The sequence below is a fragment of the Fonsecaea monophora genome (assembly GCF_001642475.1).
Source record: "Fonsecaea monophora strain CBS 269.37 chromosome Unknown Scaff29, whole genome shotgun sequence".
Lineage (NCBI taxonomy): Eukaryota > Fungi > Ascomycota > Eurotiomycetes > Chaetothyriales > Herpotrichiellaceae > Fonsecaea > Fonsecaea monophora.
In genome coordinates, this window is record NW_019173960.1 from 146,807 (window position 1) to 169,861 (window position 23,055).

Below are 23,055 nucleotides of genomic sequence, written 5' to 3' on the forward strand. Positions count from 1 at the left end.
GATGCTGTTAGATTGATTGAGCACAAAGCCCTCCAGAAGACACGGGTGAGAGTTTAGTGCACAGGAATATCCCAATGTCGTGGAGACAAGTGGGCTGCTTGTTAGGTGACGCGCCATACGATGCGTTGTCCATCAAAATATAGTTGATTGTGTTGTGAAGCGAGTAACAACGTTGGAACCAGGCTGCCCACCAGCTTTGTTACTTCCCAAGGCTGAGAAGTTTGGTGATGTACCTCTTTACGGTTAGTCCAAGCACGTGATCTCGGCCAAATTCAAAGCCCCCACCTGCGCCAGAAAGTGGCTGCAGCGCCTGGGTTTTTCTGACCTGAAACTCATAGCACCAACATCCACCTCGTTGGTTCTGAATAAGATTTCTTTTTCGACTGCGTGCTCTTTTACCCTAGTTTGTCTCTGGTTGTTGCGACCTGAAATTTTTTGCACTCTTGCACCTTCAAGGTTGATGGCAGACCTTAGCAATATCCTCGCCGCGCTGGCGGCACAGAGGCAAGGTAGCACTCCGCAAACCGCTCCCCCTCCACCTGTTCCTGGTGCCTCTTACCCTCCACCTCAATACGCCACTCCCCCCGGCAGCGCACCGCCCTACGGACTCCCTCAGCCCATACACTCCGGGAGTGTCGACTTGACCAACATAAAACCAGTCAGCTCCGGCTCTGTCAGCATTGCCGATGCTGTCGCCAAAGCTCGGGGCATCGCTGCCGAAAAGGGCATCTCTTATGATCCTAGTAGACGTATGTTCTACCGGTCCAAACGTTTGAGGCGCCAACTGACAATTTTTTTCTAGCACCTATGAACCCATCAGACCTTCGCACTGGAAGTAGAACGTACCGACGCTCAAGGTCACCCTCTCGGTCTCCCCCCCACCGCGAGGGCTATCGCGATGCCTACAATACTTACAGGGATGAACGACGCGGGAACGAGCGCGGTTACAATAGAGAGCGCTCCTTTTCTCCAAGAGGCGGACGTTATTCTCCTGGACGATATCGAGATGATCGCTCACCTGGGCTTGACCGAGGAGGTGAAGGCGAATCAGAAATTCTACCTCTCGACAAAGGTGTGGTAGGTCTTATCATCGGACGTTCTGGAGAAAATCTACGCAGAGTCGAAAACACAACAGGCGCTCGGGTACAATTCATGGATGGACCCGAAGTGCCTGGACCTCAACGGCACTGCAGGATATCTGGCAGTCGAACGGCCCGGACAGCGGCCAAGGCCGAGATTTTCAGGATCATTGACGACAACGAAGTTGTGAAGAGGGGTCAGGACAAGCCCCGCACCAACCAAACCAAGGTCACGAGTACCAAAGAAGGCGACAGCCTTCAAATGATGGTCCCCGATCGCACCGTGGGTTTGATTATCGGTCGAGGAGGAGAAACTATTCGAGATTTACAAGATCGAAGTGGATGCCATGTCAATATCGTTGGAGAAAACAAGAGCGTGAATGGTATGCGACCGGTCAACCTGATTGGCAGTGCGTCGGCACAGCAATATGCAAGAGATTTGATCCTTGAGATTGTAGAGAGTGATCAGAAAGGTATCAGCATCAAGGATCTCCACCGTGAGCGAGAGGACTCGCACGGCAAGATTAACGATAGTATCGTTGTACCCGGCGAAGCGGTGGGTATGATCATCGGCAAAGGTATGTTTCCGCTTACCAGCTTGAAGTGCAACGTCTGACTAATCTCCCTGTAGGGGGTGAGTCCATCCGTGATATGCAGAATCAAACAGGGTGTAAGATCAATGTCTCGCCTGCTGCTGGACGAGATATTGAACGCGAAATTGGTCTTATCGGTAGCCGGCACGCCATTGATGCCGCCAAACGTGCGATCATGGAGAAAGTCGACGTTGTGGTAGGTGGTTCCCCTGGGCGTGACACTTGGTGGTGCATATTTACTAATTTGGTTCAGCGTGCTCGGACACAAGCTCGTGAACGTGAAAGTCGCGACGACTATACGGACAGGTATCCCGGACAACAGCCTGTGTATCCTCCCGCTGCCGGTGGTATTGCCCAAGGCGTTGCACCACCCCCAGCGGCAGGGGAGGCAGACCCATATGCTGCATATGGTGGCTACCAGAACTACCTTCAGATGTGGTATGCTGCCATGGCAGCTCAACAACAAGGTGGCCAAGGTCAAGGTGAGCAACGATGAGGCGCGTTGAGTGGACCAAGCGTGACCTGGCTCGTGAACGGAATTCCGACGCCGCTGCTGGATGACCTCTGAACTCCCTCGACGACCATGCTTTCGCCTCTTCGACGTCCGGATGACTGCTCACCGAACTGTCTTGGCCAGCTTTCGCACATGCTTGTGACTCACCTGATCCGGAATCAACGTCGACCTTGCAAAGCTTCGCATGATATCGCTGTACACTTACACACGTCTTTGTTGGTGTGAATCGCCGCCTCCTTCGCGCCCTGACTATTATTCGCACTTGGGCCCTCGACCAAGTTTCCCGTGCCCGCCATTTACAGGTCTGTGAGCCAACTGCAATGGAGCAGAGTGTCTTCCGTTGCCAGACATGAGGCTGTGCTGGGTCTACTTTTTACACAGACGATGAGCCGGCCGAGATGATGTACGACCTCTCCATATTACAGGGAATGACGTGGGTGTGCTAGTGACGTTCGACGCCTCGCATTGTCGATCAACATAGCTTCAAGTTAACATAGGGGGGTCGGGTTTCTGCGCACGAGATATTCGACTTCTACTGTGCAAGCACCGTAGGTACCAACTGTTGCATGCAGCCCTCGTCGCGTGGCTGATACAGTGGGAGGATGGAAGATCAATGCAAGAAGAGCCACTAGGACTAAAGTAGTAAAGCTCACAGAGAGCCTGAATTAAGCAATGACATCACCGTGGCTGCTGCCCCGCTTCCCTAAACGCCACAGGAAAAACAAGTTGCCGATCTCGTGGCTGATTTCCTCCGAAGCTTGGACGATCATTTAAAACCCTGCTTCTCGTCTCACCTTGTCGTCGATTGTTCTCCTCTCGATAGGCACCATTTGAGAATATCGGATTGCTTCGTCGGTGTCTCCCTTCCCAGTCTTGCACCACCACCTCCTCCTGCGCTGCGTCCGTCGGTCTACACCTGATTACGTCCTCGGCGGCAATTCATGTTCTCCGAGTTACGTCACTACCATGACGGGTCCTTGCGGTGCTGGAACGGGGTGTTGGTGGCAGCTGGGGATATGGCGAGGCAATCTGAAGAGGAGTCTACTGCGCCATCTTGTTTCAATATCGGCGACCACGTGCGAGCGCGTGTCGGACGTGGAAGCAGCGTCAATGAGATGGTTGGTGGGCGCTTCTTCAGCCTGGTGGCGCTATTTCTGAACTACGCGCCAATTTTGAGTCTGGAAACATCACCACCAGCCGATATGAATCCTGCACCACCACATGCGGCAACTCTTTTGAAACACGCTCAATCTGTGTCTGAAGGTTCAGAAGAGCCTCTTGTAACATGTTGGTGGTGCGCCCCGCAACATGGGGGTCGAGGTCGATGGGAAAAGCGGTACGTACTGGCAGAATTCTGTTCACCATTTCTATTGAGTCTTATTGTTCTTATTGTTCTACTCCCTCTGTCACCATCCTTTGTGTATTGTTCTCCATTCACTTTGACTCTCTGTTGCTGGCTGCTGCTTCTTTCTTGCATGTCACGAATCTCCTTTGTTTGTGTCATAAATAGCATTCTCTCTGCCTCAAGTCTTGATGACTGCCTTTGTCAGTTAACCTGCCTTGTCACTTGTATCACCACCTTCTTGACCGACTCGGTTTCCTTTTCTTCTCCGGCAATACCATCTACTTCCACATCTCGAAAAAGACCTTCAAGTCGACCCACGTACTTACTTGAACTCGGATATTAGATAATTTCCCGTCGATCTCTGCACCATGTCTGCCCCGTCGGCCCTTGTGGCTGGCGCTCCTCCATCCATGCCTGCCGGCAGCCATGAGATACGAGACTACTACTCCGACCAAGGCCCACCTCGGCCGCTACCAAACACTGCACCATCCATCACACCCTACCTTGGCCTCCGGGCTCGATTATCACAGATATGGCTCAATCGATGGACCATTCTCCTCCTACTTGTTCTGGCTCGCACCCTCATCGCAATCTCGGGGATTGACAGCAACCTGGGTTCTGCACGACGCGAAGCACTGTCTGCCTGTTCCGACGTCGAGTCGATGGGGTCCGCCATGGCTTCTATGCCTCACTACATGTCTCAGGGCGTGAACGAAGTGGCGGCCTCCGGGATCGAAAAGTCGGTCAACGGTCTGATTCAGATGACCACCATGAGTGTCACGGCAGTGGAAGAGATTGTGGTCTTCGTGATAGGCATGATGACCAACACCTACCTTTGTCTGATCACTTTTGCTGTCAGCGGCAGCTTGCACTCCGTCATCGGAACCCTCGACTCTGCTCAAGATGGTCTCAACAAACTCACCCAAAATCTCGGGAACGACTTGTCGGGCGCTGTCAAAACATTCGAGGATGCCTACAACAATTTTATCGGTAAACTCGAGAGCTTTATTGCCTTCGGACAAACTGTTGACCAGCCGACTCCTCTCAATCTCACCTCCGAAATGAACTCGCTGAAAAATCTCAAACTACCAGCCAACCTTGACGCCGACCTGCAGAAACTCAACAACTCTATTCCTACTTTTGCCCAGGTCAAGAATTTTACGGAAAGCATCATCCGCCTACCCTTTGAAGAAGTCAAACAGCTCATGAACGAATATGTGGGCAACTATACCTTCAACAGATCCTTGTTCCCGGTCCCCGCAAAAGAACAACTTACATTCTGCAGTGACAACGACGGGATCAATGACTTCTTTGACGGGCTGGTCGATGTGGCTGCTCTCGCACGCAGAATTTTCATTGGCGTGCTGCTTACCTTAGCACTCCTCGCTATGGTCCCAATGGCGTGGCGCGAAATCAAGCGATGGCAGAAAATGCAACAGCGCAGTCAATTGATCAATTCTGACGCTCGTGACCCTCTGGACGTTGTCTACCTGGTCAGCCGCCCTTACACCTCGGCAGCTGGAATCAAGCTATCCAACACATTCCAGTCTCAGCGCAAGAAGGACCTGGTTCGTTGGGTCGTTGCATACGCCACCTCTGATGCTGCCTTGTTTGTGCTCGCTCTCGCCATAGCAGGTTTGTTCTCTTGTGCCTGTCAAGCTATGCTGCTCCATGCTCTGGAAAAGGAAGTCCCAGACCTCACGAATCAGGTGGGCGCCTTTTCTGACAAGGTGGTTGCGCAACTCAACAACGCATCCGAACAATGGGCTATTGGCACAAATGCAGCGATTGCCGCCACAAGCAAGGACATCAATCAAAATATGCTGGGTTGGGTCAACACATCCACGAATGCAATCAATGACACACTGAACACATTCGTGGATGAAACGACAAATGTTCTCAACACCACGTTTGGCGGGACTATATTGTACGACCCCATCATGGAAGTTCTTAACTGTCTGATCTTGCTCAAGATCCAGGGAATCGAAAAGGGCCTCACTTGGGTTCATGATAATGCGCACATCGACTTTCCCCTACTTCCGAACGACACTTTCAGCCTTGGCGCCGTCGCCAGCCTGGCGGACTCGAGTAACCCTTCTGACTCTTTCCTCGCGAGTCCAGGGGACACCACAAGCGACAAGATTTCCGAGGCCGTCGCAAGATTTATCGATGAAGTGGAAGATACAATCCGGACGGAAGCGATCATTTCAACCGTCATTCTGCTTGTCTGGGTTTCAGTTGTGCTTATGGGCATCGTCCGAGCGCTGATGCTTTGGGGTAGACGTGATAAGGTCCGTGGCGAAGGCGGTGCGCCAGCATTCCCCTCGAGCCTTGGAACAAGTAGTGGCTCTCGCTTTGACGATCAGGGGCGACATCCTGAATTTGTGGACATCCCACTAGGCAATGTCAACAATCCACGACCAATGTCACCGGCGCCACAGTACACTCCCCCAAAGTACATTCCTCCAGAGAAAGCCGAAGCATTTGAGGAGAACTATCAAGACTCCAAGCTGGGATTTGCGAGGCATCGAGTGTACCAAGAGTCGGAGCAGTCGCAGATGGATAGCAAACATGGAAGCATCTGGAATAGAGCCTGAGATGAAAACACGGAATGAGCATTTGCATTGTCGGTACTACGACCGCCCGAAAAAAGAAATTGAGATAGGTGCGACAATCACTTTGAGCACCAGAAAACCTTCACGTTACGTTCAACCGGACGACTCTGTCACGAGTTGCGGCGCAGTGGAGAGTAATGGAACACGTTTGGAAGAATAATGGAATTCCGATTGAATACATCAGTGATGAAAGAGCATAAAGGGTGGCATTGGTAATGCGCGTGTGATGTTGAATGACGATATGCTTTGTGGAGGACATCTTCTTTGTCACAACTTGATCACCGCCCGGGCACAATATCGCAATGAAAGAAAGAAACAAGGAAGATGCCCGGGCATTTACTTTTCAAGCAACAGCAAAGAGGATTGATTTCCTCAAGGTCAGCACCGAGGGACTCGAGTTCCTTCCCTGCCCCTTCTCCGGTGGCGCAGCGTGGTTCTTTCGTCCTTTGGTCGAGAGATACCCTGTTCTGTTCTCCGCCGACCTTCCGATAGCCCTTCATCCCTACAGTGGCTGTCGCGCCTTGTCACAACTCTGTGACAGGGTGTCAAGCAAGGCTTTCGGTGCTGCGATCAGAACACTGTGCCGGTTTATCGCAGCCGGAGTCGCGTGATGGAGTGGAATTATAAGTCCTTTCGATCTATATGCCCTTGATTCTTCTCGTTCAAGTGGGGAATCGCAAGTGGTATCTCGAGGACGAAGCAGGTCTTGCACGGGACGTTCGGATACATGTTGGTTTTAGAGCCCCCTTCATCCTTCTTGGATGTTGTTGTGTAGGCTCTTCTAACCCGGACCCCTTTTTGTTGTTGAGCTATGGTCTCGAGGGATATCTCATGGATTGCTGTTGATGTGTGCTTGGATGTTGAGGCCCTCGTTCGTTGTTGCAGTTCAGCCTTTCCCTTTTGTCGCCTCGGAGACTTTGCGTTTCAACCGCAGTCACTGTCTCTTCACTGATCTTCGGAGAAAGTCGAAAGCAGTCACTTCGGTGAGATGGCAAGATGGAACGGACCTGACTTCAACACGAATGAGCTCGCCTTCGAAGTGATGTCTGGCATGCTGCTTCCCGCAGGACTCGGCTGTGTACGTCAACTCATGATTGGGCTCTCAATGCATGTCTCCCACGAGCCAGTCATACAGTCGGGGTTTGCGAGAGGTCAGCACGCCATTGACGTCACTTTGAAGAAGGCTCCCTCTTCCATATACCTCTGGTGGATCGGATTCCAGCATGCAGCATCCGATTTCGCCGGTATGCAGAGGTTTGTGGTGAGAGGGGGCGGGCTTGTGAGCTACGCTCCGAGTCCCCCATCCTCAACACTCGAAAAGAAAAGAAAAAAGACCCAAAAAAAAGAAACCAAGCCGTGGGCTGGATTCGAATCATCTGGATTGTTATCGATTTGCGTTGCTCTGTCCTGCCAGAGCTACGAAGAGGCAGGAAGACAAGTCAAGGATGGTCATGCAATTAGATAGCAGCCTAGGGATAGATACCGAAATAACAGGATTCAGCCCGACAACTGTGAGGTTTCTCTCTGTTTTGTTGTTTGTTTGTTCCTCTCTACGGTTCCCTTGCTCTCTCTGGGATATTATTCTTGCTCTTTTCTGCCTTGTCAAGCTCTTTCTCCTGATTGGGCAGGAGGCGGTGCTACTAAGAATTAATGCCTGACATGGTGCGCGGACGTGAAATTAGCCTCATTTCCACCACTTCACCTCTGCTACTTTCTCCTTGTTTCTCTTTCTTCCTCTCTTTCCCCCGTCATCCAGAATTCATCTCGCTCTTCAAATATTATCCTCTTCCTGTATCAGCGACCAATTTACAGCGAAGGGACTCAAGCCAGGGGTTCTAGGGCGAGTCCCCTGCCACTTTCTCGAATAAGGCTGAGTGTTGCAAGGCGACAACCAACTCTCCCTCCACAGCGGAGAGCTCAGGTTCGGAAGTATGAAAGCATTGGTCGCCTTTGGGCTGGCATGTAACGTGATTCAGGTCGTTGATGCTTCGCGGAAAGTCTACGAAATCTTCACGCAATTTCGCAAACTTGGTACAACAGCAAGGGTTGACGAGCTGCGACACAGCACCCAGCACCTACTGAAATGTCACAACTCTCTGCAGGACTCATTGTCAAGTGCCTCCAAATTCCCGCTCCTAGAGAGTGGGGTGGATCTTGCCGAGCTGAGCAGAAGTTGTATCGAGGCAGCAAAAGATCTTGAGGATGAGCTGCAAAAGATCACGGTTAAACCTGGTTCTACAAGCTTTCCGCCTTGACCAAAACCTTCAGAACCAAGATGAAATCAGATCACGTTGAAGCGTTGAAGCGCAAACTCGACGAATGTGCCAGAGTGTTGGATTCTACAATCCTGGTCCATTTAAGGTATGTATCTCTTACGAGGCTCTTCCAAGGTGCAACTACTCCTGTTTGGCTGACCCAGAATGATCATCCATTGGTGTGTACTGATGAACTATTCGAGCCAGAACCTGGGAACTCTGGCAGCGCAGCAGACAAATGTCCTGGACCAACTAAACGACTGGCAGCGGAAGATCTACTCGGAGATTGTCGCTGGCAATACTAGGGTTGACAGCCTCATCAAGACAACCGCCGAAGACGTCAAAGCTTACACAATGCTAGAACACAATATCACGCGGCGCCACATCGACAGAAAATTCGACCATTTTGTCGATGCCAGGACAGATCAGGCAAACTATGAGAGCTTCATGGAAAGTTTGTACTTTCTGGAGATTAACCAGCGCCAGGATACCATCGAAGATGCACACAGTAAAACCTTTGAATGGGTTTTCGACGGTACTGCACATACCAAATGCCTATGGGACAATTTCATGCTGTGGACAAAAGACGACAATCCGATCTACTGGATCTTGGGGAAAGCCAGGTTGGGCAAGAGTACTCTGATGAATTTTGTGGTCCAGGATGAGCGAACACGAGAAGCGTTTACACGTAAATTCACCGGCCAACAACCACTTATCATTACTTTCTTTTTCTGGGAAGCAGGGATCGACCTCCAGAAGAGTCAAGTTGGGCTTCTACGTTCTATAATCTGGCAAATGCTCAAGGCAATGGATGCTACTACCTCGATCTAAATCTGGTCGACTATGTTGCAGAAGATCTCACCACCTTTACCTACTGTTTGGACCTAAAAGCAGCTGCGGCAAATTCTCCAGTCGTTGGTGCAAGGAATATGCAATCCTATCTGTCGCTTTCTTGACGGCTTGGACGAATTTCAGGGCTTGGACGACCACTTCGAAGCCATACAAGATACTATTGGGGTTTTCCGAGACCGCCAGAAGACAAAGATATGTATCTCAAGTCGACCATCTGCGAGTCTCGATTCTCTGTACAAGTACTGCCCACAACTGAAACTTCAAGATCTTACCAAATCTGACATTACCCGGTACGTTGAAGACAAACTCACCAGGACCCTGTCATCGGACAGCTATCGATGGCTCGCAACTCCAGCCTCGACGGAGATGCATGAATTAATTACGGAAGCTTTGCTCAGGGCAGAAGGAGTTTTTCTTTGGGTCCGCCTGACTGTTGAATCACTAGTTCGAGGCATTCGGAAGGATGACGACTGGCAGATTTTGGTCAGACGCCTTCAACAAATGCCGCAAGGGATTTTCAATCTTTATGGACTCATGTGGAAGCGCATGAATGATGCCGACCACCCATTCTACGCGATGGAAGCTGCAGCGTATTTGCAATATGTCCTACACTATCCCAATTGCTCCTTGATTGAGATGACGATTGCCCGTGACGAAAGTTTACAGAAATCGTATCTAGACAAATTAGCAACATGCGATTTGAAAACTTTGGGACAGGAATTGAACGCCGAAACATTAAAGAAAAGGATACTCACACGCTGCGCGGGCTTTCTCGAAATATATGGGCCGCTAAATTGGGATTATGGATTCGCTAGGCCATATGTCGATCAACCTTAGCAACCTTGGGGAGTGGACGTTGAGAACACCAGCCTCATCCACTATCCAGAGACCATGAAAAGGCTCATTGAGATCGGAAAGAATCACCGAGCTCTGAATGTGTCGTTTCTGCACCGGACTGCTCGATAATATCTTAAGACGGAATCCGGCAAGAATTTACTCCAAGCTCAACCTCTCATGCGCCACGAGCTTTTCATGATGCGATACAAGTCTATGCTTGTTACGATCTTATTGGGCGCCATACCGGTATGTCAACCTATTTTCAGTGACAGGGTGCCATTCTATTTTTTGAATGTCTCGTGGTTTGTTAATTACCTAGACAATCACCCTGAAATTGCCTGTGAAATGTTTGTGTAGCTGGAAGAGATACTCGAGAAACTCAAGTCCTGGGGTGCTTTCTCTGGCGAAGAGATACAACAGACATGGCAGAAATGCGACAATGACGCCAGGGGAAATCTGGATTACACCAAAATCTTTGCTCCCTTCAGCCATCCGGCATACACAAAACACAAGTTGACACGCTCAGGCTTAATTCACAATAGAGCCTACTTGACTGACCTTCTTGGCTACGCTTGCCGCATGTCGGCAATCCATACTATTCATGACTACTTGGCAAATGTAGAGCTATTACTGGCATTGGGAGCAGATCCGAATCAAAAGTTGTTCATCCATCCGGCCGGCGGGGATACAACAAAGTGCATCACTATATGGACTTAAAGTGTCCTGAATAAGTCCCCTCAATCACTAGAACGTACGACCCGCGCTTTCATTGAGGCTGGAGCTGACCTCAACACCTGGATTCGATTTCCATTATACTCAGCAGGTGGATATCATCACCATTGGGAACCCCTCCGAAGGGTAAGGGACTATGACCAATCATTCGTTCTGCTCCGTATCAAAGCCTGTGATATCCTCTTATATAGAGACGTCTCTTTGGAGGCTGATCTCTTACGCAAGGCTGGGTCGGTCGCCGATAGATCATTCTTGGTCGTCTTTGAGCCGCCAAATGCATGGCGCACCGTGGCCTTAGATCCCTCTGGTAACACGGTGCAAGACAAAATCATGAGACATTTCTGGGACGATGGCCTGATGGGGAACGGCGACGCTCCAAACTTACTGCAGGTTCAAGACGAAGTCAACGTGAAATTTTACAGCCACGGAATTGATGCACTCCGAGCAGGCGGCTTTTCTGATGAGGATATAAAAGAGCTCGGGATCCCGTAGACGATATGGCAGGACTATGAGCCAGGAGGGGGTGAGGCTCACGGCATGAATCTGACCGAATCTTCGTCATTGAATCTACCAAGGCCTTGTATTGATGATCCAGCAACATGAACTTGCACACCTAGCTCGACCTTCGCGAGGCATTCGCCCTGGACACCCTCACGGTTGCTGATCTGCGATAGCCACACCCAACTCACTGTCTCCCTGCCCTGTGATACGGGTCAGCCAGATACGATAATACCGTCGTCTCCCTGGGAAGGGACAACTCCCGCTTACCAAAGTAGAGGAGCCACTTGCCCTGGAATTGCACCAGCCCCTCGGCAAACACCACCTGGTCCACCTGGCCCTTTTGCTCGTTGTCAGCCTCGGGCACCAAGATCGGCCTTTCGAGCCTTGCGACGGGCCCATCCCTCAGTGCGGGCTGGTACGCGCCATCGCTCACATTCAGCGTCGGCCGAAACGAGCCCGAGGGGTCGATGAGCATCTGGCCCACCGAGTACTGCTTCTGCGGGTACCCCACACGCCCTGTCGTCATGCCGTTGTATATAAGCAGCCATTTCCCATCTCGCGTCTTGATGGGCGGTGGTCCGGGTTCGATCAGCCCATTTTCCCACGGATTGAGGGGGCTGGCGAAATATTGGTCGGCGGGCAGTGCTGTCCAGTTCAAGAGGTCCGGCGACGTGGCGTGGTAGAAGAAGCTGTCGCCAAAGTACATGTGGTACAGGCCGTCCGGGGTCGGTTCGCTGACAATGGCGCCGGATTTGGACCAATCGATGCGCGGCGACGGCACGTCGATATCCGAGTACGCCACGTCCCGGTACGAGGGGAACAAGGGCGGGTACTTTTGCCAGTGCAACAGGTCCGTGGATGTGGCGAGACAGAGCCGCGCCGTCACGCTGTCGTACGCCGTGTAAGTCAGGTAGAAGGTGCCGTTGACGCGGACGATGCGCGGGTCCTCGGTCCCGCCGAGGTGTTCCCACGGCTCGGTCGCGTAGACGACGGGGCGGTCGAGGCGGGTGAAGCTGACACCGTCGCTCGACCAGGCCAGCCCGATCGACGACGTCTTGGACGCGTTCTGCGCCCGGTACAGCAGGAACACGGTCTCGTTGAGCACAATCGCCGTCGGGTTGTACAGGTACGCAGACTCCCAGTTCGCCGCCGGGTTGGGCCTCAAGATAGGGTTGTGCGCGTACTTGGTGAAGGGTGCGATGGGGAACACCGGCGCCGTGTAGTTGGCCGTTTTCTCTGGCGTTGACGGCGTGATGGTGAAGGGGAGGTCGCTGGCTGTATGTGGCGGTTCTTGGAACGAAGACGACGACGGTAATACCGAGAGGAGGCCGGCGTTGAGAATATTTTGAAATTTCATCGTCTACTTCTTCCCTCTGGAAGGTCTGATATGTAGAGTAGAGTTTGCGTAATATCTGACTGACTGATGCGCGACGACTATTCAAAAGATAACACACGGCCTTGGGTAAATATACCTCGTACGTCGTACGATTATAGTTCTGGATAAATCATTTGTTACGAGGTATGTCTAAACACCCGGGGAAGAACCCGTTGAGAACTGAGTCGATCCTCCACCCTGAGTTGAGGTGAGGTGAATACCTCCCAGCCCAGGTACCAGCCACCAGCCACCGATTACCTGCCACCTGAAGAGCTAGCTAGCGAGCTGTCAGCGCCCACACACGCGAACAAATGACTCTTGCATATCCCGTAGACATGGCATGTCATGGTCAGGGGTATGAACGGGGTATATACCTCGTACAGTGTATCTCACGCTTGTATTGTGTCCATGTTCAGGGGGTGTATCCACTTGTATACCGACTACGAGGTGCTATGGGGCACCAAAAATTAGGCTGAACCGAGTAGTTCAAGGGATATTCGGGATGCGGAGAATATATTCTTCCGATACTCCGCAATACTCCAACTCCAACTCTTCTCACTCACCCCCACACGACATTTCTTGTATGGGTGTGCCCACGCGCTCGACCACCCAACTCACTGTGTCTGCCGAGTGACCAACCGACCAACTGACCACCCTGGCCGCATTAGTTTCCAACCATCCACCCTCCTTGGCAACAAAAATCGAAGTATATCAAAATCTATACTAACCTCTTCTCTTCAAGAGACCAAAAGATTTCTTGAGAAACAAAAACAATCAACAGTCAGGATTCCCACCTGGTCACCCACGGTAGTACTAACTGACCGGCATGTGGCTTAAGTACGGCTGAGCGAACGGGAAGCCCTGTATTCCACATCCTATGGTCGATTGCGGAGGAATATCTGACATTACAGCTGATAAATGTGAAAAAGTTAAAGAGTTGAGGCAGTGGTAGTAAAGTTCTACTTGAGATATGGATACGACCCGATTTTCTCGTTCGTGTCAACCATAATAATAGACCAGCGTACTTGTTTCCGGTGAGTCAGGTCTGTAGAAGAACACAACAGAGGAAAACCAAGTAGATCCCTTTGCAAGAGCTAGCTGGAAAAAGAGTCTGCTTTCTTCACTCACAACCGACATTTTCATCACGAATCATCTAACCCCTGCCTGCACCGAGTAAACCCGCCTGGTCACTAGAATGTCTCGTTATCAAGACCCTCCTGTGATTCTATTCTCGGTTCAACCGTCTTTATCCCCTCCAGAATGAACGACCGAGTTCGAAAATTCCAAGGTAACTCGCCCGTACGTAAACCTGAACCAGTCCCGCGTCGTCGACACCCCGGCCCTCTATCATCTCTCACACCAAATCACCCACGTCCTTGTGGGGCCAATCTCTGCAGCAAACTAGATTCACCGTGCCATGGCCATTACACCACGATAATAATCCACCCCCAAAGTTCGTGCATGCACGAGCCTCGCGTCCGTCGTAAGGGGAAGGTCGAGGATATGTCTCTGCTCGCACAGGTAATGTCAGTACACTGCTCACATGCAACAGCAAATCAAATACCTGGCAACATACCTGCTCACTGACGCCATTGTCCATCTCCAGCTCCAGCTCCAAAGCCTTTGCAACCATTCGTCCCATCTCGCGCAGCGCAACCATCTCCTCAAGCTTCTCGCGGTCCTTGTTCAAGTCTGTGTGGCTCGATCTAGGCCCTGTCGCGGCATGTTTAAATCGTGCGTTCAACTCCGTCAGTGACACTTGAAGTCGGGCAAGCAGTGCTCTCTTCGACGTGCCTTCGGCAGAACCACGTCGTTGTGCCTGAGAGGTATCCATCAGCGCCATCAGTTCTGTAAAATCCGTGTAGACTTGTCCGCCGTCTTTCCATTCCGTTGACCCTGTAGCGCTGTCGCTCGCCACGGCGGCATTGACCTTTCCCTCTGCCTCATCTCCGAACCACCCCAACACCTCTCGAAGAGTGTTCCAGTCTTCGTCAATGACCAGTCGTGGAGCTACACGGTGAAGGAAGCAATCATGAGCGCTGCCAAAGTCTCCCGCCGCTAAGAGATAGTTCAATTCTGCAAGGGGATTATTGCATGAACGCGCGTGAAGAGCTTTGGACTGGTGAATCCATGATGCAGGAATCCGGAGAGATGCAGTGAAAGCGGTCCACAAGGACGAATCTTGACTGGTTGTGGCGCTGTCGGTACGTGGTGCATACGGTAATGTTGCGGCATGGTGATTGAAGAGGTGGCGGATCTGAGCAGCCCGCTGAGATGGTTTGGAGAGGTGGAGAAGTGCATAGACCGCGCCCAGCGTATTTGTGCGTGCCGAGTGCTCGAAAGCGAGTGACATGGCTAGGTCGTCGGATCTGTCCTGGTCAATTGACACCCCTGGTATCGTGGCAACAATGGTGTGATGGAGGCGGAAAGTTCTCCAAGAATCCCAAGGCTGTGACAGAGCCGAAAGGGCCTGAGGGATTACCGGCTTCTCGACCCGACCGCTGGCAGAAGGTGTCGTCCTGCTACCAGCCCTGGCTTTGGTGGACCCATTATTGCTCGCAAAAATCTTCAACACCACCCACAGAGGATCCTCATCCTCGTGCTCCCCACGCAGAGGCGTAGCCGATTCAAGCCCTGAACTCAAATTTTCCTGGAAATCCGCGACCACTTCCCAGATCTCTCCGTCCTTGTGCCTTCCATACCAGAAGCACAACGCAAAAGCCTGAATCCAGTCCAATTCAAACTTTTCAGAGATGGCGAAGGTCGACGCCCGATCTTCGACAGGCACATTCTGCTTTCCCTGCACAATGCAGGTGTTTCCCGACAATATCTCGTACAGTGCACGTATCTCCTCGCTCATTTCGGAAATCACCCCCTGTCCGCGCCATGCAGAGATTTGATCAGCCATGTCATCCTGGAAAGCTGCATCTGCCTGTCCGATTTGTGCGACCAACAATGCAAGGTGAAAGTCCTTCTCTTGCATGAGCGCGTCACACGCAGCATGAGTGCCGTTCGCCGTAAGTTGCATAATGGCTGCTGTTGCGCCGTTGAGTTTGGAGGCGTCTTCGATACGCTCGCCGTGGCGGCGCCATATTAGCTCCGAGAAATACTTCGAAAGGCGATCCTTGCGGATGCGCAAATCGAACTCACGGTGTTGCTGGCGATTTAGGCCTTGAGTAAACTCGTCCTCGTAGTCATCGAAAAGGACATGAAGTAATTCGTAGATGTCCAGTTCGTCGGGAGGACAGCGCTGCTGTATGAGGTGATTCTTGACTTGAGAGAACGAGATGGCATCGTGTTTGACCAGGGGAACATTGTCCACGAGCACCACTTGAGCATCTGTCAAGATTGACTTGACATACGTAGTAACCTGAATGAAATTGTCAGACAATATCACCAACACGGACATATCTGTATACCCGTACATTATCAATGCTAACTGGTTGGAGAGAAGTCATCAGAACCTCCCGACCTGTAGCTTCGGTTTGCGCCAGCACCTTTGCGATCCAATCCCTTTCGTCGCCAGGAGCGCTGGATGTGGATGACTTGTAAACAAGCTGACCAGTAGACGTGAAATGAGGCTTGAAACTCGCGTGCCAGAGCTTATCGTTTTCACCAAGCTCAGTGGAATCATCTCGCATTTGGTCTTCGAATGTCTTCGCGCGCTTTGCATAGGGGAACTAGAACATGAAATGTTTCAGTAAATGTGTTTCTCATTAAACTACCTACATATATATGTGCTATCGGTGACCGCAACATGTGCCTCCGAGCCCTGGACATTGTGTAATGATGCGAACATCACGTCCTCACTTCCATGTCACGACAAACCGACTGATCACGGCCACAGGATTCAAAGGCACAGGAGGTCAAAAGGAATGGGAGGGAGAAGAATAGGGGTAGGGAATTCAAACCTCAAAATCCGGACCAGCCTGCGGCTTTCCCTTCTTTCCCTTCAATTCGGCCATTCTTTCCTCGTGTCTGCTGAAAAGCGAATTCATAATGTCGATACTCGTTCGAAATTCACTCTTGTTGACGTTCTTGTTGAAGTCAAAACTCGGTTTCATTGGTTCGTACGTGCGGTCCAGAAGGACTTTGCTCTGCACCTGTCGAAGAGCATCACGGTTCTGTTTTCGTGGACTGATGGTGCGTTGGAGTTGTTCCGCCCAGTCCCCGTCAATGTTGATGAGCGCCTTGCCGGGTGTGCCCGCAGTGCTCGGCTTGAGGATCGGTTTGCTGGGACTAACAATAGGTGGAGGATATGAGCCTACCATGCTCACTTCGTTGTCGGTGTCTTCGTAATCGGAATCGTCTTCTTCCATTTCAGAATCCTCGGCACCTTCCTCAATTGTCTGAGCCGCAGGAACGTCGTCACTATAGTCAACAACGGACTGCCGACCATACCCACCAGGTAGAGTTTTTTGTTTGAACGCAAATGTATCATCGTTACCATCAAGCTCGTCATCATCATGTACTTCACTGTCAACGTCCATCCCCGAACTTTCGGTGGAGCGGGCGCTGTTCAGTGAGTCAGGGGGAGCAGACAGCAGACTCTGGCCCATGTCGTCGTCTTCGTCGTAGTCCAAACCATAGCGGGTGTAGTGAGGGACACGGAACGTCCATACACCCGTGGTCACTTCGTAGTTCACGAATTCGGTACCATGCATCTTCTTGAGACGATTGACATGCTTCTCGAAGATGGGTCCGCTTGTGGCAGAAGAAGGCTGACCCCGGGATCGTGGCCAGGAGTTCTCAATGGAAATTGTCGACGGCACGTTCAAGCCCTTGCCCACCGGTGGTTTGGAACTGGCATCAGGATAGACGGTGACTGATCGCAGACGAATTTCCACAATCTTCTCATAGAGATCATCCAGAGGGATGCTTGTTAGATCAACAGGACCGTTGAACACAACCTTACCACACCCTTTTCGGCCAACCTCGAATCCGACAAATCGGGACAGCTTCTCACGAGGCATCTTGCTCAGCTCAGCACGAGTAGGTTTCATCCAGTAGTCCCCAGGTTGAGGATCTGGCTTGGCTTGGACGGTCGTCTTCCTGGAGATCACGTCATCAGACTCGCGATCTTCTGGAACAACAGCGAGCTCATTGCCGCGAGCTGGTTCGGCCTCAGATGTTGTCGTGCCATTCACAGTACGGCTAGCTGCAGACCCATCAGCCTCGTCTTTGTCACTCTCGGTTCTCACCAAGGCTCCAGATTCGCCATTCAACGCCCCGTTTGAACCCCCAGTGGTATCTTTGTCGAAGCTCACGCGTTTCTTCAGCTTGTTCGCCGGTTCGCTGGTCGACGACGGTTCACCATTTGTAACAACAGCAACTTCATTGTTCCCATTGACTGACTGGCTGAGAGCATTTGTTGGGAAAGCAGGGAGTGAAGGTCGGCTGAAAAGATCGTTTCTGATGCTCCGATCAATCGTCAACCTACGCATATTTCCACTTGACCATCTGGTATTTGTGGAAGCAAACGCATTAGGGCTAAGCACGCCTTCGCCATCTCCTGCAAAGTGAGACCTCAAATTGTTGGTAGATGCACTCTTGCCAAATGAGCGGCCGAAGCTGCCTCCATTGAAGGAACGGCTACCGTACATGCTGCTACTTAAGCCACTTCCGCCAGGTGTGCTGGCCGCACTGTTTGGTGTGCCATAGGTCGAATAAGAGAACCCGAAGCCAGATCGTCTAGGTGGCGTCATGTAACGAGATTGATTGAGTCTGAGGCTCGGCGGTGGCTTTGATTGACTCTCCTTCAACTTCTGGGTGGCAGACAAAGGTGTGAAAAGTGGCTTTGAATTATCCGGTGTAGGCACGGGCAGCCCAGTCCAGATAGAGGTTTGCCCATAAGGGTTAGGATCATTCAAGGACGAAACCTTGAAATCTGGTTGCTGTTGATTCTGTTGGTTATTTTGGGAAGTGCCGAACAGGCCTCCAAAGCCACCAGTTGAGCCACCGAAGCCGCCCTGCTGGTTGTTCGTAGTGTTGAAGAGAGAACCGGTGGCAGGTTTGTTGACAGTATTTCCAAAGGAAAACCCTGAACCTGTGTTCGTATTTGTGGGTGCGAACAAGCCTCCTGGCTGTTGTTGGTTGTTGGAATTTCCAAAAATACCTCCACCAGTATTGGTGCCAGTGTTCCCGAATGTGCTCCCGCCAAATATACCACCCGGTTTCTGCTGATTGTTGGCATTAGATCCGAACATAGACGTACCCTGGGTGTTGTTAGTGCCAAACATACCACCACTGGTAGCGGTATTGGTGTTGGTGTTGTTGCCAAAAATGCCACCACTGGTGGGTGCGTTGTTGTTATTGCCGAAGGGACCACCTTGCTGTTGATTCTGATTTGCTGATGCTCCAAACGCTGTGTTGTTGAAAAGTGAGGGCTTTTGCTGTTGCTGATTGGCATTGTTCCCGAACATTCCTCCAGGTTGTTGTTGATTCCCACCAAATGCATTAGTGTTCGCGGTATTGGTGTTATTGCCAAACAAACCATTTCCGGTGTTCGTATTGGCAGTGTTGGCGTTGCCGAACGAGAATGCCGAGGGAGTACTTGATGAGGTGTTAAACAATCCTGGCTTACTCTGGTTTTGGTTCTGATTGAAGAGACCCCCTCCTGACCCGAACCCCGTGCTCCCGCTACCGAATGCATTTGTCGCAGTGTTGGAGGTTCCGAAGAGGGTATTAGAAGGCGCAGCAGAGGACTGCTGGCCGAACAGATTTGTACCAGCAGGCTTGTTTCCGAACAGGCTATTACCGCCACCAAAACCGGTCGTTGCTGTATTGGAGCCGAAGCCTGATGAGGACGTGGTTGTCGTGCCGAAAGGATTCGTGTTCGTGTTTGTGCCAAAACCAGTGTTGCTTGTGCCAAAGCCCCCAAAAGTGCTTGAACCAAACCCACCCGCCTGGCCCGTGGAGTTTCCATACCTGCGGCCAGCATTGTAATCTGCTAGTCGCAACTCTTCGAATGAGTACTTTTGGTAGGGTGGCATAAAGTTGATGCTCTGGTAGTTACTGGATAGGCCTGCAGCTTCCTTTTCGAGCGTGGGCGCATATGGCGTGGAAGCGGTGCCCTCGGATGGAGGGACAGGTTGATTGCTTAGAGCCGTTCCGCTGCCAGCAGCACCGAATGGGCTTGAAGTCGATCCAAAACCGCCAGTTGTCCCTGCACCTCCTTGACCAAACATGGGAGTCGAGTTGGTACCGGAACCAAAAGCAGGTTTCGACGCGCTTCCAAAACTGAAGCTTGAACCCCCAGTGTTATTGCCAAAGGCATTGTTGGTGCTTCCAAATCCACTTCCCGACCCAAATCCAGTATTTGTGTTTGAGCTGCCAAATAGTCCACCTGTTGTGTTTGTGGTTGTCGATCCGAAAGGGTTCGAGGCAGGCTTGTTGCCAAAGAGGGAGCCGGACGTATTGGTATTGCCACCAAAACCTTGAGAACTCATCGTTAGTTTTTTGGTCTGAATGGAAGGTGAAGAAGTCGCATCATCAACAAGGGTGAAATTGATAGGAGACAGTCGTCGCTTGGACCCTTGTTGGGGAGTCCTCAACCGAGACATTTGTTACGAGGGAAGATTTACGACAACAAGAGAGAGAGACTCTTGGACAAGGAACATGGGGATATCGCAGGTCAGGCAGTGCAAAAATGTCAAGACTCTTTGCCTAATGAAAGAATGATTCACACACCACTAGTGTTAGAGCCGAATGTGCTGCCTCCAAATGGATTTGCTGGCGCAGTGCTGGAACCAAAGCCAGTAGTGCTCGTGTTTGTACCGAACCCTGAATCACAAAGAAAAACATCAGAGGGCCTCCTTGTCTGACCTGATCCGAGTTCTGACTTACCTGTACTAGTATTGGTATTGCTGCCGAACCCTCCAAATCCCGTGTTTTGAGTATTGTTGCTCGACCCGAAGGAGAAACCGCCGCCACCGCCAAAAGACATGTTGGCGGGTATCGAGGCGCGTCTTTGCGCAATTTTCGGAAGCGAAGGATGAGATTTATGAAGACAAAAAAAAGAGCGGACGAATCGATTGGAATGAGGATTGGAATGAGAATAGAAAAGTGGTCTAAGAAATTCGTGACGCGCCCAAAAAGACGAGGGTTCGAGTCGACCCGGGGATATCGCAGGCAGAAGAGCTCTGTGGATGAAAGTGATCGATTCACCCCTCGACGACTCGGCGCCTGAATACGCTCGAGGTAACTTTTCGACCAAATAGAAGAATAAGAGGAGGATGAACGCGCCCCAAGGGAGGTGGATGGAGATGATTTGACCTTCGCTATGAGCTGCGGATCTCTGCACTTAGGCTGCCAAGTCGAGATCACATGACTCGCTCTGACAGGCTTGACTCGTGTAGCAGGCGCCAAATCACTCTGTACGTCATTTCGAATTGTTTTCGATTTCTGACAATGCACCGATTGTGAACAGGCTGAAACCTGACTGGGGTACATCCACTACCCACACTTTGTCTCTTTTCCTGCTGTTTGCTCTCTGAACCCTTGCCTGTGCGCTCCTGAACCGCACCCCATTTCCCCAGAAATCGGTCCGATTGCAACGAAGCGCATACGAATTACTCTTTAGTCTTCCTCAACATCTGGCTAAAAGAGTGATCACCCCATCAGAGGCCTGTAACAGGACTTGCGCAGTCGTTGGCAACAGGATATATTCTTCAGATATCGTGAGGATGGCTGAGATGGAAGAGACGCCAGCGCAGCGACAAGCTCGCATTCGCCGACAGAAGCGGGAAGCGAAAATCACAGGCTCAGCGGCAGAGAGACTGGACAAGATTACAAGATTGAGTGGAAGGACCCCGGAAAGCAGTGAGTGATACTCTAGGCACAGATCTGTCGTGCTTGAACAGGAAATCATTTGCACGCGACATGCGACTACAGGACATTTGCCAGAAAAAGCAGGCTAAGAGGTTCTACTCACAGTGCGCAACGAAACCCCAGTTTCAACGCCACCTCCAAGATCTCCTCCAGAATCGATGGATCCACCGCCTGGAGGACCCGGTGCCTCGCCGACGGCGGAACAGCTAAAAGCGCAGGAGGAGTACTTGAAGGCAATGTTGCGACAGCCCTTGTCACAAGGAGGACCAGGCCAAACACAGGAGGAAGACCCGATGTTGAAGATGCTGCAAACAATGATAGGAGGAATGGATAGTTCAACAGATCCCAATGCTCCTGGTGGGATGGGTGCTGGCCCCGGATTGTCTCCCGACGACATCTCAAAGGTAACGGGCCTTCCTTCCTTCCTCACGAACATGGTGATGGGAGATCCGAAGGCGCCACCTAGCCAGGCCGAGATACAGGCGACACGCTTCTGGAAAGCCGTGCATGTTATTTTCGCCTTGATGGCGGGCTTCTACCTGGTATTCCGCATACATGAATCCACTCAAACGTATGGTGAGAATCCACCGGCACCAGCGACCTTCCAGAACCCGTTTGTTGTGTTCATGACCGGAGAACTAGTGGTCCAGGGCGCAAGAGCAGTATCAAAAGGCCAGTCGGGCAAAAGCGGAATAAGGCTGTGGATACAAATGGGCAAGGAATTCATCGGGGACGGCGCGATTATGGTGTTCATGCTGGGATTAGCGTCCTGGATGAAAGGAAGCTGAGGGTGGAAATATCCCAAGTACAAACCACAGCTGTTGTGTGTGGCGACATTATTGTCAGATGAGTTCTCTTTCCAGCGTACCTGCTTCTTTCACCTAGTCCGGCATTCGCAACTACAAGAACAAACACTGGACAGAAGCATCACACCACAAGCTTGGCCAAATAAGCGGGACAAGCCTGCCTGCATCTAGATTGCGAACAGTCCGTAATATGGGCGATGTCTGTCTCCTGGATTTGGCTGAGTTGCCGAGAGGGCTTCCCTCGGCTGGGCGCAGACTTCCGGAGGCTGCATGCTCCCGTTGGACTCAGCCGGGGCATTTCTCGCGCAGCACACCATTGGACCACCGATTCCATATGTCCAGGGTCAGATGTCATGCTCCAAGGGCGATGATGCAAGGCCGAGAGGGTTTTCTTTTGGCACGCGTGACGCTTTTGCGTGAGAGACCCCGCGGGGTATGGACTTGGGTTCCTTGGTATGGCGATTGCCATGAAGAGCTCGCAGGATCTGCGCAGACTCATGGATGGCAAAGCTGGCTTGGAAGACCAGACAGGCTATAGGGATCGCGATTCTCTGGCCATGGCTCCAACCCGGATGGACTGGGCTTTTCATGGCATTCCTCCGTAACTTGTCGCCGTCCGCAACGGATAAAAGGAAAATGGAGGGGCATCAGCTTCGGATTGGCGCGGCGACCAAGGAGCACCCATCGCTGGGCCCGGAAACCCAATCGAAACAGCTCCAGCC

General features: G+C 51.5%; 6 protein-coding genes across 6 annotated transcripts; 4 read left to right on the plus strand and 2 right to left on the minus strand.

The window, feature by feature from the left end:
• Nucleotides 1-460: 460 nt before the first annotated feature.
• On the plus strand, nucleotides 461-2,168 carry AYO21_04919 (hypothetical protein; the record flags this gene model as incomplete). Its single annotated transcript, XM_022654890.1, has 6 exons — nucleotides 461-749; nucleotides 803-835; nucleotides 918-1,077; nucleotides 1,194-1,657; nucleotides 1,711-1,868; nucleotides 1,926-2,168. The coding sequence occupies 6 exons, from the start codon at nucleotides 461-463 to the stop codon at nucleotides 2,166-2,168; spliced, it is 1,347 nt and encodes a 448-aa protein (XP_022512794.1).
• Nucleotides 2,169-3,899: 1,731 nt separating this feature from the next.
• On the plus strand, nucleotides 3,900-6,128 carry AYO21_04920 (hypothetical protein; the record flags this gene model as incomplete). The annotated part of the gene is made up of 1 exon (XM_022654891.1): nucleotides 3,900-6,128. The coding sequence occupies one exon, from the start codon at nucleotides 3,900-3,902 to the stop codon at nucleotides 6,126-6,128; it is 2,229 nt and encodes a 742-aa protein (XP_022512795.1).
• Nucleotides 6,129-8,077: 1,949 nt separating this feature from the next.
• Nucleotides 8,078-11,314, plus strand: AYO21_04921 (hypothetical protein; the record flags this gene model as incomplete). The annotated part of the gene is made up of 6 exons (XM_022654892.1): nucleotides 8,078-8,378; nucleotides 8,432-8,507; nucleotides 8,566-9,089; nucleotides 9,158-9,315; nucleotides 9,377-9,924; nucleotides 11,014-11,314. The coding sequence occupies 6 exons, from the start codon at nucleotides 8,078-8,080 to the stop codon at nucleotides 11,312-11,314; spliced, it is 1,908 nt and encodes a 635-aa protein (XP_022512796.1).
• A 159-nt stretch (nucleotides 11,315-11,473) lies between these two features.
• Nucleotides 11,474-12,680, minus strand: AYO21_04922 (hypothetical protein; the record flags this gene model as incomplete). Its single annotated transcript, XM_022654893.1, has 2 exons — nucleotides 11,474-11,523; nucleotides 11,591-12,680. 2 exons carry the CDS (start codon nucleotides 12,678-12,680, stop codon nucleotides 11,474-11,476), a joined length of 1,140 nt encoding a protein of 379 aa, XP_022512797.1.
• A 1,425-nt stretch (nucleotides 12,681-14,105) lies between these two features.
• On the minus strand, nucleotides 14,106-20,643 carry AYO21_04923 (hypothetical protein; the record flags this gene model as incomplete). The annotated part of the gene is made up of 5 exons (XM_022654894.1): nucleotides 14,106-14,207; nucleotides 14,275-16,068; nucleotides 16,124-16,378; nucleotides 16,610-20,133; nucleotides 20,544-20,643. The coding sequence occupies 5 exons, from the start codon at nucleotides 20,641-20,643 to the stop codon at nucleotides 14,106-14,108; spliced, it is 5,775 nt and encodes a 1,924-aa protein (XP_022512798.1).
• Nucleotides 20,644-21,382: 739 nt separating this feature from the next.
• On the plus strand, nucleotides 21,383-22,315 carry AYO21_04924 (hypothetical protein; the record flags this gene model as incomplete). Its single annotated transcript, XM_022654895.1, has 2 exons — nucleotides 21,383-21,518; nucleotides 21,633-22,315. The coding sequence occupies 2 exons, from the start codon at nucleotides 21,383-21,385 to the stop codon at nucleotides 22,313-22,315; spliced, it is 819 nt and encodes a 272-aa protein (XP_022512799.1).
• Nucleotides 22,316-23,055: the final 740 nt, after the last annotated feature.